Consider the following 16,551-nt stretch of genomic DNA (forward strand, 5'->3'; position numbering starts at 1 on the left):
AAAAGGACAAATTGAGTCTCATACAGGCAATGCTTTCTAAATCCATGCTGATCTGTGGACAGATGCTTTCCTATCTGTAATTTTGGAGGCCCATTCTCTTACCCTTCTTATGTAAAGGAATCACCTGCACTTTTTCCAGTTGCTTGGGACTTTGTTCTAGATGAGAGATTTGGAAAAAATGGAAGCTAAATAAGGACCCAATGCCAAAGCATTGAAACCGAATGGGGACTCCATCTGGACTTGAGAACATACTTGTCTTCAACTCTTTCAGTTGCTTCTCTACGCTAGGGATGTGTGTTACTATGTCCTTCTTATGAGAGTTTGGGTGGTGGTCATCCTCTTGCTTAGATGACTCCATAAATGCACAATTTAAAAGTTCAGATTTCCTTTTGCTGTCTTCTATTGCCATACCAGATTGGTCAGTGTGTAACTGGATAGAAGTCTTCGACCCATGCAGCAGTTTTATGTATAGGACCAGAATTTTCTCAGGTTTTTGGCAAAATCTTTTGCTAAGGTATGATGCTGGAAGTTTTTGTATGTCATTTGTGCATGCTCTTTTGAACGTAGATTGTGACAGTCTGCTGGAACTGAATGATGGCCAGTCATTATCTAGGTGGGACACTAACAACAGCATAAATGCTCATTCTTGCAGGTTGTTCTCCTAGCCTTCTTGACGGACTTATTAACTTCAGTAGCAGTTGTCACTGTGAGTTTTTCGCCTTCAGCTTGTGTATCATGTTTGTGTTGTATAGTTTCATTTTGAGCCATTTTTATGTTTTTATAGCCTTTAGTCCAAAGTGTAGTTTGATGCAGATCTACACTAGACTTATGGTTCCCAAAAGTGAAAGCTTGTTCCCCCCCCCCCCCCCCCCCCCCCCCCCACACACACACACACACACACACACGCACAAAACTGTTCCCTCCATTACCAGTGTACAGGCACACACGGTGCTGGTCAGGTTGGCGGAATTTTTTTCAGTGAAAGAGTTGGTTAAAAGTTAATAAATTCACCGTATTCTGTGTACAGGATACACACATGTACCTAGATTAGCCTGAGAGACCATTAGCCAGTCGTGCAGTCATAACATGATGAAAATTTTGGTGTTGGAACAGAGTCTGAGAAAAAGATGTGTAGGAGAGGATTCATGACATTGCTAGTTGGAAGCTGGTGCCACAGAGCACATCCAGTATGGATCGAATGCTCCAAATGACAGCGAGCAATTAACATGTGACTTCTCTCCCATGGTCATTGTTCACTGCCCTCAGCAGGTGGATAGTGGGCATCTTGTCGGCAAATCGCATTTCACAGGAATGACCAAAATTTGCTGAGAAATGCTCCTACTCAGCACATAGATAACAATACGTACGTGAATATCAGAGGAAATGGTTAGAATGAAAAATTAAAATTAAACTTAAAAAGAATTATTTATCAATCAGACTGGTTAGGTGAGATGAATATTGCTCCCTCTTCTGTAAGGCCCAAACATAGTGGAGAGAGGGAGAAGGGGTGTTGAAGCACTAGGGAGCTTAAGGCTAGGAATATCAAAGGCCCGATCAGCTCATGTTACTGGCCAGACATTGGCTGTATGCAGTTGTTGAGGGTAGAAGTGAGAGGTGAAGGTAGTAGCCCTTATCCTTCTTAGCAATTTAGTAACTTTCTATTAAAGTCATCAGATAGGAATGATCTTCATTATATAAAAATTATGTTTGGGACAGCAAATATCAATTAAGCTACTTAGATCCCACAGGCAAAAGCCTAATTTGTGTGGTGAAATTCCACAACAGTGGTTTAAATCTTGTTAGTGGTCATTAAAACTTGATTCACTAAATACAGCAAACTGAACCCATTAATTGCTTTGTGTAGGGACCAGAATTTGTAGCATCTATTTTTGATGAAAAACCGTATATTTTTTCGCAAATTAGCATCTATTTTTGGCCAAATTAGTGTCTATTTTTCTGGCGGTGATGCGATGGATATAATAATCTGATTACACACTGTTACATTCTATTCTTGGCAAATGTTTCATTTAATACTACCGTGTCATCAGTGTGCTGGAGGAATGAAAGAAAACTGGTACTTTCCAACAGAATTTTTTAAATATGTATTTTTATTGCTCAAAAGCGTTCAAATTTCAGCAATAGTTTCATTATTGGTACAGTTACATCAAATTCTGTTACTCAAAAGGAAGGAGAGTACAATTTCTGCAGTACTTTCTTCAGGGTAACACCACCTGTCGGTTACAACCATATAATATTGATACAGAATTCTCTCACTGTCAGCACTGTTTGTTGTTGTCCACAATAAATCCAAGCAATGTTTGGCAAATGTTTCATATTCACTTTGGCAAATGTTTCATATTCACTTTGCTTGGCCCTAAACAACCTTGATTACATCAACTTTGTTATGCTCCTTCAGCTCCTTCTCAATACGTTTTTTCAAATACGCATACCCACTAAACATGTTGTGCATTGCTGTAGCTGGGTAACTGAGATGTGTCTTGGTTTGAGGATCTTTAGAACTATTCAGAATGACATTTCTAGGCTAAAATGCCTGTGCCGAAGCCTCAAATTTCTTAAGATTGGGTGCAGCAGTTGTAGCGCATCATAATTACAAAATTATAATGGCTGCCGAGGAGAGGGAGAAGGGAGAGAAGATTCCTCATAGCGGTGAGCCGTGGCTCCACAGGAGGCAGAAGGAGAGGGGTAAAGTGGATAAAGTGGCGTACCGGTTGCACAAGATACAGTGGTCGATGTGCAGTGACCAGTTTTCATCCAAAGAAGTGAGCAAGGTCATTCGTTTTTTCAGAAGGGGAGGTTACTAGAGCTGGGCAAGTTCGTTCATTTTTTTTTTTTTTTCAAAAGGGCAGGTCGCCAAGTGTTTGCTACCTTTCTGCCAGTCATCGATGCAGAATCGACTTGCACACCCTGCAATCTTTCTCAAAAGATTTTACGGAAGCTATTGGGTAGAAAAAAATTCATTTTTGCTTTACTTGTAGCTTTATACGTCAGACTCATTACAATGTGCCTGTCATTCTGTTAACGGCACTAGTTATTGTGACATGTACGTGGAAGTAAAACACTGCACAAAATTAAAAAAAGTCGATAAGTAAAAATAGGACTTGCTATGATTTTGTGTCTGGTATATATTGCAGAATATGTTGCTATGTATGAAATTTAGCTTACATATGGAATTTTTCTTTAGACTTGCTTGGAGGTCTCCAACAGTCACCAGTGTCAGGAAAATTGACCTGACATATCACACTCATTTACGGTCGCACCATGCCAGTGAAAAATCCATGGTGAAATATGCACAACATTCCTCATATTTTATAAACGCTTCGACATATCAAAATGAGATTTTGGTAAATGATAGCACACAAAGAGGAGAGGATTTTGCCATAGGGTTATTGTGCAAAACTTCGTTGTCTATTGTGTTATTGCAGTAACTACAAACTTCTTCGATGAAAGAACGTAATTGTTCAGCGCCATCAATAACAGGTGAAACGAGAAATGCTGTGGGTTTGGAACAACCTAAGTGAAATCAGTACCTGTTTATTTTGTACTGAGGATGTGCTTTTTCCTAAGATGCTGACCTTACCTTTCCTCAGTTCGTCACTTAATAATCATAATAAACCACAGTTTCAGAATTTTGTCACAGTTGTGTCTGCATAACATGTTAGTGAGGTGAGACTGTCTAAACTCCACTGAGTTTTGGCAAAATAAGAAAATTTTAACATGGCAACAAGAGAAATGTGTAGGTTTTACTCAAAATTCCCCACTCGTGACTCATCTCTGAAAGTTCTAAATGGTTAACAAACCAAGCAAAAATAAATCTCTCTATTTTCAGTGGAATTCTTTGTAGATATTAACCAAAGAAGAGGTGGCAATATCTTTGAATGGTCACCATGCAAGTGTGGATGCAGAGGGGCCATGCTTAATATTTACCAAAAATGTGAACGTAGGCTTCAGTTTAGAATGATATTTCCCTCCAGCACCTAGCGTTTCCCCTACAGTGCTCTGAGTGATCCCCCACCACTGTCGCTCTCCCCACGAATCCCCAGTGGAATGCTTATCTAGTGGCCAAGGCATTTAACATGCTCTATACTCCTGTGGAGTGTATGAGGAAAGGGGGAAGTGCTACGTCACAGAAGGAGCACGCAATACAATAATGACGTTGAAGAACTGCTTGGTGTTCCCTGTTTGTTAAGAAAAAGGAACATCAATTTTGGTCATGAATCTCTAATGTTAATTTTGCATATGAATCACAAATTCTTCAGCTTCACTGCATCAGTTTAAGTTCTACTCAGGGACTCAATAATTTTCTGGGTGAAGTTGCAACAAATACGATATTCAAAAGATGTTGGCCATCGTCTTTGGAACTTGTCATCAGCATTGAAAACACAGTAGATGCACAGCAAATGAGAAGGTTTTGATATAAATAAGTACAGATACTTAAAAATATTACAACTTGGATTATACTATTTAGCTAGTGAGGGAGGACAGAATCATCAATTCAGAAGTCAGAGAGAATGTAGAAATCAAAATTAAGCTCAATATTGTCAGTCTTTATCAGTATCACTTTGTAGATAGTGAAAATAGATGTTTCATAACAGGAGAAAGACTGACTTTAACTTCAGAGCAATGCGACATTAATTAATGCAGACCACTGAGAATTTCAGCTATGTGGAATGTTGAGAATGTTGTCAAACTGAATAGATTCTGTGAAAACATGGGTTTTCTATTCAGTACTTAGTAGCAGAATGAAACACTCAACAATTGTGAGGGAAATTGTGAGTAGAAAAGCTACTCTGGAAAGCATAACTACATATTAAAACAAGTCCTCATCCTTTGAAACTTCCTGCAGATCAGATTTCAGACACACTTAGATTGGAGGACACACTTGATATATCCTTCTCACTTTCAAAGTATGCATAATACATAAAAGATGAACAACCAGAAAAGTGTTCTTGATGACACGAAATACACAAACTAAAATTCTAATACCATAGGAGCTTAACAAAATAACTGTACAATAGCTGGTAGATACTACCAGTTAAAAGATTGGTGGAGTGACCTTGTGTCTGTGGGTGTCCAAACAAATTACTGATGCATGCTACTAGCCACCAGTGTAGCAAAAGAGACTCTTCATGTCAGAATCAATAAACACTTTATTGTGTTGTGCAGGGCGTTAGTTAACGATGAATACCAGTAGAACCAACCTGACAGCTAGAATGTTCAATAGTCAAAAAGTAACTCTGTAAGTAATTATCAACAGAATGAGAAACTATTCTAAGAGTAAGCACACAAGTATTATAGAATACAGTGCCTCTGGAGGCTGCTGCAGAAGCACCAGTGTTTCAAAATTACATGCTAAAACAACACAACATGCACCGCACTGTCGTGTCACTTCTGTCTGCTTATCAGCCTCAACCAGAAACACAGAGCAGTGTCTAAAAACCTTGTAGGCAAATGGACCCATCAACTTGAGTACGTTGTGTCTCCTAATGGCTTCTTCTCATTGACCGTTAGAAGAGCCAGCGGTGATGAAGCAGTTGAAACTGGGTCGGGATTGTGCTGTGTTGTCCTTGTCAGCCATTTTTCTGGACAGAGGTATGTCCGTTTCACACTGTCCAGTGAGAAAGGAGTGGTTTTGCATTAACGATAAAGTCAAGCATACAATCTTCTCATAGTACCACTTTATGCGGTAAGGTGGTTGTAAGGGGGGTTTCACACCTTCAGAGCATAGAATTGTGTGTGTGCACTTGTGAAGGTCTCAGTGTACATATGTAGGATTGGTGCTATGTCTGGGTGTTTGTCTGGAAAGGATGTGATAGGTGTGTTCTCTCAGCTGACAAATACGAGGGTCGTCCTCAAAGTAAGTCCTGTTTCTATTTCTATCCATGGCAGCGTTACGATCGCAGTTTCGAGCATGTGTGGCAGTTACTCTGACTCAAGGAGAAGACATGTACACCATTTTGAGATTGCTGCTGCCTACAGGTGCTTTGTAGTCCTTGTTTATAACGTCAGCTGTAATTGAAAATTCCGCTGCATGTGAAATCAGATCTGTGATTCGTTTTCTAAATGCAAAGAAAGTTAAACAAAAGGAAATTCATCGCCAAATCTGCGATGTTTACGGACAAAATGCTATGAGTGATTCAATGGTTAGAAGATGGGTTGGACTGTTCAATGAAGGACGTGATCGAGTACACGATGAAGAACGAAGTGGACACCCATCTGTGGTTACTGATGAACTTGTTCACACAATTCGAGAGAAGATTAAGCACAACTGTAAGTTTACACTTAGTGCCCTTGCTATTGAAGTTCCGCAAATCTCACGATCACTAATTCATGAAATTGTTACTGAAAAACTGAAATTTCGAAAACTTTGCTTACGTTGGGTACCCAAAATTTTTACTGAACAACGCAAAAAACAACGGATGGGCTGTGCACTTCAGTTTTTGACAAACTACAATGAAGATGGCGATGGTTTTCTTTCTCGGGTAGTCACGGGGGATGAAACTTGGTTGTCGTATGACATCCCTGAAACAAAACGTCAATCAATGGAATGGAGGCACACTTCATCCCCAATGAAGGTTAAGCCTAAGCAAATGTTGACACCTCGAAAAGTCATGTGCACTGTTTTTTGGGACAGAAAAGACATTTTGATGATTGATTTCATACCACGAGGCCAAACAATCAATGCACATGGTTACTGTGAGACCATTAAGAAATTGCCAACTCTTACCGGAATTTCACTGGGATGCATTTGATCATCCTCCGTACAACCCGGACCTCACTCCTAGTGACTTTCATCTCTTCTTACACCTAAAATCTGTCCTTGGTGGTCAACACTTGAACGATGATGATGAGCTGAAAGAACATGTTACTACGTGGTTGAATACACAGGCGGCAACCTTCTCTGAAGAAGGCATACAAAAATACTATGACAAGTGCCTACAAAATTTTGGAAGCTATGTAGAAAAGTAGTTAAACAGTTGCAGATTTTTGTACAATAAATATTTTTTTCTGTATCTGTACATGTTTTGTTTTATATAACCAAACGGAACTTACTTTGTGGACATACCTTGCAAAATCACCATTTGTCAAGTTGGATAGTTTCAAGGACCATGGATCACATTTCAATGTACAGAACTTTGGCAGCTGAAGCATCCAAATCCAGATTGTAAGTGTTTCCCAGACCGAGCAAAGCCATTGGTAAGGCTGTGGTTCAACTTGTCACGGCATATCAGGGCTGCTTTCAGCAATCATTGCCAGAATTCTATCATCCCATTGCCGGCAGGATGATAGCTCATTATTCTGTGGTGCACAGTGCCACAGAATTTAGCCAGCTGTGTGAACAGGTCAGAATCAAACTGGCTTCCACAATGCATCATGAACTGTGAAGGGTAGTCAAAACGTAACACCCATGTAGAAACAAAGGCGGAAGCCAAGATCTCTGCCGAGATGTTCTCCACTGGTGTGGCTTTTGTCTACTGGTGCGGCCTCTGGCCAGCAGGTGAAACATTCTGTCATTCTTAATAAATAACACTGGCCGTTGGGTGAAGGTAAGGGGTTGACCACATCAATATGAATGTGTGCAAACTGAGTGGCACAGGTTATTTATATTATCGAAAGGAAAGGACAGGGTTCCCAATTTTTGCGATTAGACACATCACAGTACAACTTTGCATTGGTGTCTGGAATCTCTACTGCCTGAATTTTGAGCTGTGATTGAGAGTCTTCAAGCAGGTCATGCAGCTCCCTGTCTGATTGTTGTGTCACCACAAGTTCTGTGAAATCCATCAAACAAGTGATGCTGCTAATGTAGGAGAGGCAGTCAGCCACTATATTGTCTATTCCAGTATTTGCTGTCTGGATGCACAGAACTGAGAAATGAAGACTAACTGCTTGTGTTGCCAAGGTGAACAATTTGTTATTTTGTCAGAAGGCAAATGCGAGTGGTTTTTGGTAGGTAAAGATGATGAATTCTCTGGCCTCCAGTTGAGATTGGGAATATTTAAAGGCTTTGTACATTGCTGAAAGCTGTCTATTGTAGACACTCCATTTCTTTTGAGTTGGACACAGCTTGTGGAAGAAGAATGCTAACAGCTGCCATGTTCCATCATGAAATTGTAGCAGTGCTGCATCGATTGCCATCTGACTCGCATCAACTACCAATGCTAATGGTGCGCTCGATTCTTGTTGTACGAGTAATGTCCATCCGCTACACTGTGCTTGGCTTCTTCGAGAGCTGAGATCATTTCATCCATCCAGGAAACTGGTGAGTTTCCCTTCTTCGGGCCAGTGAGTGCTGTTGTTAACACTTCGAATCCAGAACCCTTTGGAGCATGCATATAACAGAATCCCGGGCATTTTTGGCATCTCTTTAATTAATTACCATTTCATTCTTCAAACCTTATTTCAAGATATGGAACTATTTTTTTCTTTTTAGAGGGAAAGGTTCCTATTTGATCCATTTGTAAAATAAAGCTCATTTAAATACAAATTTAGGACACAATTTTTTTTTACATTTCAGTATATATTTAGTGGAAAAAAATTCTGTGCAGATTCTTATCTATCTGTACATTTAACAATAATTTGCCCTTGTATGGTACAATTTGAAACACTCTAGCATGCACAGCGGAATTTTACAGTTAGGGCACCACCATATTGTTTCTTTTCTTGAAGACTTTCCATTGGACAGATTTGTTTTTTCTGCACAAACTTTGCGCTCTTGTGGGATGTGCTGCCCTTACAGTGGAAGGAATCCTGTCTGCAAAATACCTTCCTAGAAGTCTGCTGCTACACGCATTTTGGGGAGTAGCAGTATGTTGATGTACAGTATTTTTCTTTGAAAATTCTTCACCTAATAGCAGAAGAAAATTTGCCAAATGGCAGCCTTTGTTCTGAGTGTTTCTTGTTGTACAGTAAAAGATGAAAGCATTCACTGCTGCCATTAAAAAACGATGGAAAAACAATTTCTTCACCATTTCATTTGCCTTCTCTTGAAAGGGTAGTAAGATATAAGTTGGCCACTTCTGTCTACACCTATCTTGTTGAGGTTGTAGTCTAGAATGGCATCAGGTTTAATTTTCTTTGTCAGCCCCATCTTGCTATGCACTTCTACTTCTGCTTTGGTCATCTTGTGAAGACTTGACAAACACAGAACATCTCTTGTGTCCCTCCATTTTAGGCACAACAAATGTTCCTTCCTCATAAATATACAGTCACCCTTTTTCAGTTTTTGCTGACTACACAGCCTTTGTCTTATTCTCCCACAGGAAATCAAAAACAGCAGGTGAAGTGTAATATCTGTCCATATAAACAGTGTGTCCCTTTTTGAGGTAGCGAGACAGAAGTCTCTGAAAAAGGGCAGTGACAGAATTGTCTTCCTGCCCTTTACCTGTGTAAACTTCAGTGCGTAAAACATATCATGTCTTTGCATCATACAAGGTAAACAGTTTGATACCATACTTGTCAGGTTTGTTTTTTATATAGACACGAAAAATAACTCTTCCCCTGAATCCACAGGCACCTTCATCCATAGTGAGGTTTTCCTCAGGTGAAAACGATGCTGGCAACTGTGTGAGTAAATTATTCAGGAATGGTCTGATTCTGTGATTGGGATCATGGCCAGGTTCATTTCTTGGAATGTATGAGGCATTGTCGTTTACATGTAGACAAGAGAGAATAGCAAAAAATCTATTTCTAACTAGAACTGAACCTGGAAAAGGTGTGGACCAGTAATCACGCAGTCTATTTTTTTTCACCAGGCACATGTCGATTATGACAGCAAAGAACAATTACATTTCATGAAGCTGTACCCCAGTCCATGAGCTCCACATGCTATTGAGTTTCATTTTGCCTGATCTTCTCATTTTATCTGCAATAGATTTCACATACCTGTTAGTTTCTGACTTGATGTGTTTTACCATTGATTCAGGGATAAAAATTGAAAAAAATATCGAAAGGACTGCTGCTGTCATCCACTTCTGCTACACATCCACTTTCCTCTTTGAATTCAGGCAATGAAGGTTGCACGTCTAATGTAGTCCACCCTAATTCCGCACCTGAAGATTTTGGAACACTAGAACGCCGCCTCTTGCGTGGTGATTCTTTAGATGGCACTACATTTGAAGTACTGCCTTCAGTATTAGGCAGTACATTATATACTGACAGAGGCGAAATTTCGTCTGAAAACACAATGGGCATGTAACCTAAATGGCAGACTTATTACACAGAACAATGTACAACAATGGAAAGGAAAATAATGTTGTTTTTGTACCTGAGTCTGCTTCAGAAGCAAAATCACTGTATTCACTTTCAGAAACATCCCCTTCGGAACTGGAATCTTAAAATGTCTCATTCAAAAGCTTCTCAATCGCAGTTTTAGTCAAAAACTTCAACATATTTATTGCAAAACGCAATGCAAGTGCAACAAGAAGTACACTAAAACTACGGCGTCACGTGACAGTACAGTGGTTTTGAACAACTGAGGATTGCCCTTGACAATGCCGAAATAGTTTCAGAAATATCCACACGATGGCAGCACCATGCAGTGGGCAGATCACAGCACGCCAAGCCTGAATATTAGACGTTACCGCAATGAAAACAAAGGAAATGGAGGAAGACGAGCAGAACTCGGGCGAGGGATGCTCACAGCGTGCCTGTCACACGAGCTGCACTCGGGCTTGGGACTCAAAGTGTTAATGGCACATGCAACTCAGCCTCATCAGGTAAATGTCGGTGATAGAAATTGAGGATGCTGAGGAAATGATGCAGTTCCTGGTAGATCTTCGACGGGGACATCTGCAGGATGGCTTCAACTCTCCGACAAGGGTAGCTGCCCTGCGTCTTGATCCTGTGGCTCAACAAATCAACTTGTGTGTGACCATAGACAGACTTGGTCCTATTTAGAATGACACCACATTTTTGCAGTTTTCTGTAGAGTTGAGTAAGATGCTGCTGGTGTTGCTCTGGAGGGGCAGAAAAAACGAGAATGGCATAGAAGTAATCGAAGTAAAAGGTCAGCCCTCATAGGACAGAGTCGATGAAACTTGGTCAATGTTCGCACTGCATTTCGGAGGCCAAACATCATGAACTGACTCTCAAAAAGGCCAAAAGGAATGACACCAGCTGTCACCAGGTGTCTTTTGTGTATTTGCTGCCACCATCGGAATCTGCATATATTACTTTGGAACATCTAAAACACTGAATGAATTCATGCCACTAAGCACATAATTATAGTTCTGAACTAATGCTATGGGGTAATGATCAGAGATAGTTCTATACTCCATTCGCCGAAACAAGAGACGTAGTGTAAACACGGCAAGGCGCGTGACCACAGCGCTGCCGTCGAGGGGTGTACAAGGCAGGGGCGTCAGACATTAAAAAATCAAAGTCGTGTTTTTTATAATTTGGCACCTGAACATGATAAAGTGATCCGAGAACTACCTTCCGACACCTTTTTTTTTACATTACATTAAAATTTATTGTCACTGAAAAAGAGAAAAATTTAAGCTTTCGGAAAAGTTATTTTTTCGCTTACTCTATATTTATCACGCCATATCTCCCCAACTGTGTGTCGCACACCAAAATAATTTTATAATTGTCTTCAGTACTATATGTTGATGACACCTGCAAATTTTCTGCCCAATAGAGTCAGTAATAGCGAAGTAATAAATTAAAATCTCACGTCTGATGCAGAACTTGTACCAAATCATCATCCGAAATATAGTAAGCGACAAATTTTTCCCCTTTAAATTTTTTTGTGGGGGTGTAAGCGAGAAAAGTTTCAGAAAGGTTTGAATTTAATTTTGTAGTTTGTTCGAATGCGATGAGTGCAACCGTTTGTCTTTTATGAGCGATGCATTGTGCGGTTCGCAGGCGCGGCGCTCAGTCAGTGTGGCCGTCTCAGATGCAGGTGTGAGCTCGTTAGTGGGTGTTGTACAGCGGCGATTTCAGGATATCTTAAGTTCATCTGTAAAGACACTTGAAAGACTAGTTGTTGATTATTAGAGTAAGTATATGTGTTTGTAGTCAAGCTGAGCATTGACTGTTTATCCAATAGCATCGCATGGTTTCTTATTTTATATATTCACTTATTTCATTAGCATCACATACGGCCGAGGTCGACGTGTCAGTTCTGAGTCCACCAAAGAAGCGAGCAAAGAAGAAATCATTAAGTTCTTCTGAGAAGCACATGGTGCTTAATGTGTGTAAAACGGAACTGTTACATCCAGAGCAGTCGATGAGTGACATTGTTTCGAAAACAGCTGCAGCTACAGGTGTTGGACGTTCTTCAGTGTATCGTGTGATAAGTGAGTACAAGGCCACACAATCTTTGAAGTCTCCCAAGAAAGGAAAATTACGACAGAAACTTTCTGAAAGTGTTGATGACTTCGATAGAAATGCGATACGAAGTACACGAATTTTTTTTTTCGTAACGAATTGCCAACAATTGACAAAGTGCTTACAGTCATGAACGAAGATGCAAATCTGAGCAATTTTCGGAGAACTACATTTTATAAGTTATTGAGAGAAATGAATTTCAAATATGTCCGGCGTGGGCGCGATAGCATGCTAATAGACAGGGATGACATCATTTTATGGAGGCGGCGTTATCTTCGAACCATTAAACGGTTGAGAGATGAAGGCAGACCTATTTACTATTTGGACGAGACGTGGGTGAACGCAGGACATACCCGAAGTTACGTCTGGGAAGATGACACAAAACAAGCGTTTCTGTCCGGATTATCCACCGGAAGCAAGCGCCCATCAGGTAAAGAACATCTGATTATCGTAAACATTGGCAGCAAAGCAGTGTTCGTTGAAGGATGGTTGTGGACTTTTCGAATCCAAGAAAGTGGAGATTATCATGAGGAGATGTGCGCCGAATCCTTCGAGAAGTGGCTTGAAGGTGTTCTTCCTCGGCTTCAGGAAAATGCAGTTATTGTTCTTGATAACGCGCCGTACCATTCTCGGAGAAAAGAAAAGTGTTTAGGACCCGATAATCACCACAAGGGCACCATGCGCTGTTCTTTTTTGGCACCAAGTGTAGTAGGGATTATCAGGAGCTATTCAGCAGTCATATCATGCCTTCACGAGTCATAGTGTCAAATTCTGCTTTCACTAAGGCAAGTCGATCTGGTGCCAAGTGCCGAGGTTGGCAGAAGACTAATGGGACTTCTGCAGTCTGTATGTGATGCAGTGTCATGGGGTATCTCCTTCATTGCTCCCAGAGGTCTGTGGTGGGAGTATCTTCAATATGTCACTGTATTTGCCGCTGTCTTGTAAGAGTTTAGCCATATGCTCTGCCACATCTCAACAAAAACTTGCAGCTGGAAACCATGTGACACTGTTGAGTAGTCATGTATTTTTTATACTGGGAAGCAGTTGAAAATGTGCCAAAAAAAAAAAAAAAAAAAAAAAAAAGACCGCACATCTGCAACTGTGAAATGCCGCGTAAAGTTGCATTGTAGTCTGAGGTCCAGTCTGTTTCGTAGCATTCCATACGTCAGTGTAGTTGAATTGTTAGCAGCAGTACAATGGAAAGGGGTGCACAGCCACTTGCTGTGCAACTTTGTGTGCAGGAAAACACATAAGTTGATCCAGTATCTACAAGATATTTCTGCCCAGAGTTATGATCACTGATGAATAGGTGTTGGGGCAATTTCTGGCAATTGGTCGATGTGCCTAAATCGGGTTGCTTCTGGCATTTGCATGTGTGCAGGGCATTCTACACTTGCTTGTCTGGTCCTCAAATCTCCCGAGAGACCAGCAAACTGTGGGCTTCTCAGTATCTGGCGTTGAGAAAGTGGTAGACAAGTGGCTTATCAGTCACTCGTGATAATGGCCCCTATCTCTGCTGCGTTCATGACAGAACAATTATTCTTCCATCTTTTTGGTCAGCAAATCCATTTTGGTGGACAGCATGTCATAATTGGCCTGTGATACCATGTGCGATGACAAGCTATATTGCATGTTGCCTCCACTGTACTTATTGGCACAGGCGTTATAGCATCAAATATTTTGTCAGCTAACTCTGCTACAGCATCTAAGAGCATGCCAGTTTGTGACACAATAATGGATTTCACTTGGTGTGGCAAGCGATTAATTCACAGAGTGTGCAAAAGACTGTCAGAAGCAGTTCTCGTATCCACCTTATTCTGCAGGTGTTAAAATATTGTGAGGGTCTTCCGTTGCCAATATCTTCTTGGATTAAGACTTGTCTGAGGCGCTCTTTCTCTGAAGTGAAACCTGTCTTGCCAGTTCCGTTTTTAACTTCTCATATGTGTCGGCTGTAGGTGGAGTGGTGATTACATCTTCAATCTCTGGTGCATATTTCTGATCCAGCTGGCACACTACGATAGTGAATTTGGTTGTGTTCACCAAAGAGTCGGTGCCCGCAACAGCATCAGGCAGCATGCAACGTCACCGTGGGCAGTGGGCATAATGTTTTGGCTGATCAGTGTTTATGTGCCAAAGAGGTCTAGTTCGTAGTGATACCATTCTCCTCTTATATGATTGCTTTAGTTTGTGGACACACCTAGCAGTAGTGAATAGAACAATGCACATAAGTAACAGTTTATTGTGTTGTAAATAAAATGTGGCTGATGTTTATTTTGGTAGCTCTTTTCAGAATATCTTAGATCTAGTTACAGAGGAGGGTATTAATTGATATAGTATTTGTTCTTATTCACAGCATCCTTTCCTGAAAATTGCCCGGCCGCTAGCAAGTCTGACACCTCTCATAATGGCTGCAAAAGATGCAGCCAGGAATCATTAGAGCTGTAGACCAGGAACACAGCCGTATGATGGAACTTGACTTTTGACATGCAGCGACTACAGAGCTTTAAGTAGAAGCAGTCGATTGTGTGTTGTGCCACTGGGAACAATTCTTGCAATTCTGTGTACCTGGCTTTTTGTGCTGGGTGACAAGGACATTTTTCACTTAGTGTAAAGTTTTGTTGTGAATATTTTTTGGAGAACCCAGTGCTGTGAGGTATATAGTCCACAGAGAAAAACGAATGTGACCCTCGATGCAAAAGCTGATCATGGGTCTGTGCAGCTAAATGCAGTTATTTTACATATTTAAATAGCTTTGCATCTAGGCCACATTTTTATGCTGTGATGCTGTTGAGAGAGAATGGACAGTGCTGTAGTTGTGTGAGTAACTAAAATGTGGAGCACAGATCACGGGTGTCAGATGTGTTCTTATTTTTCTTCCAACCAAAGAGGTGCATTTAGATTTATTAATGGTCATATGCAAGGTGTTTTCTGAAACAGTAAGGCTTCTGACCCAGTTAACATCTTGTTCACGCTGGGTAAATCTTTGATTGGAATGTTTTGGAGGTGCACTACATTCTGTAATCAATATTTTAATGTGTGAAATGAGAGAGCTGCTATTTTAAGAGTACCATTAACATGTCGGTAACCATATTTGAGATGTAGATGTGTTAAGTTTTGTATTCACTGCCCTTTTTTCTTTACTTTTAAAGATAAGTTCTTATTTCCTCGACTATTTTAGATTGTAATTTTGCAGTAATACTAAAAACCAGTATTATATTATCTGTGTAGGAAAGGCATCCCTGAAAGCTAGTAGTGTTACATAATTTTATGATAACGTTATAGGAAGTTCATTTTATTATGGTTTTAAATGTTTCTGGACAGTCATATCTCCATCACGCACTTCAATTTGTATACAGATTTTGGTAAAAATAACTGAAAATAGTCATTCCGTGCTTCTTGGTGAACAGCTTAGGGATGCAACACAATGACTGAAAATGTGCCCTAGTCATTATCATCAGCTGAATTCTGATGCTAGTACAGAATTTTATAATTTTGACAATGTGAGTAGAAGATAATTGCCATTGCATTCAAAAATATGTGAACAATTTGGGACTATTTTTTGCAAACAGCAATAAATGCAAAATATTTTTATATTTTGTCCTCTTGTGATTATAATTTTTAAGCTGTTTAGACAGAATGATAATATAATGTGAAATGTTTTGCTCCAGAAAAAGATCATGTAGTAAACATGATAGGAACAGCTAAGAATGTGATATTGACATTTGTGATTTCCTTACAGTGTCTCTAAGTCAGCAGTTTGATTGTGCAGTGTGTGTTGTCTCTGGATACATTGGATGACCAAGAGTGCACACTGTTCCTGCTGACTTGCTCTCTGTTTGATGTGTTAGAGAATATTCACAACAAAAAATAAACAGAAGTTCATGGCCTGTAATTTAATGGTTGCTCCGTAGTTCCCGTGCCTAGCATTTGCATGCACAGTACTGCTGTTCTACTTTCAGAATATCATTTAGTGATAAAGTGACTACCTTCAACTCACTTAAGACTTTAAAGATGAGATATGCTTATTACAAATATAGAAAGTATTCGGAAAGTAATTATAATCAAGAAAAGTTAATTATTAACATGTTGTGCTGCTGCTGCTGCTGCTCTCTCTCTCTCTCTCTCTCTCTCTCTCTCTCTCTCTCTCTCTCTCTCTATAATCACTTGAAAGGCAGAAATTTAAAAAAAAGGAGTTTATCA

The 16,551-nt window shown here is 40.1% G+C and overlaps 1 protein-coding gene across 1 annotated transcript in view; it reads left to right on the forward strand.

Annotated features, from left to right (window-relative positions):
• The window catches only part of LOC124594939 (serine/threonine-protein kinase Pak), a 133,121-nt gene extending 116,878 nt beyond the window's left edge, over positions 1-16,243 (forward strand). Inside the window, exon 10 of the mRNA XM_047133441.1 lies at positions 14,705-16,243. Within this exon, the coding sequence (XP_046989397.1) occupies positions 14,705-14,788 (84 nt within the window). The 3' untranslated portion in view covers positions 14,789-16,243. The remainder of the gene's footprint in view (positions 1-14,704) is intronic.
• Positions 16,244-16,551: the final 308 nt, after the last annotated feature.

This window comes from Schistocerca americana, chromosome 2, assembly GCF_021461395.2.
Source record: "Schistocerca americana isolate TAMUIC-IGC-003095 chromosome 2, iqSchAmer2.1, whole genome shotgun sequence".
NCBI lineage: Eukaryota > Metazoa > Arthropoda > Insecta > Orthoptera > Acrididae > Schistocerca > Schistocerca americana.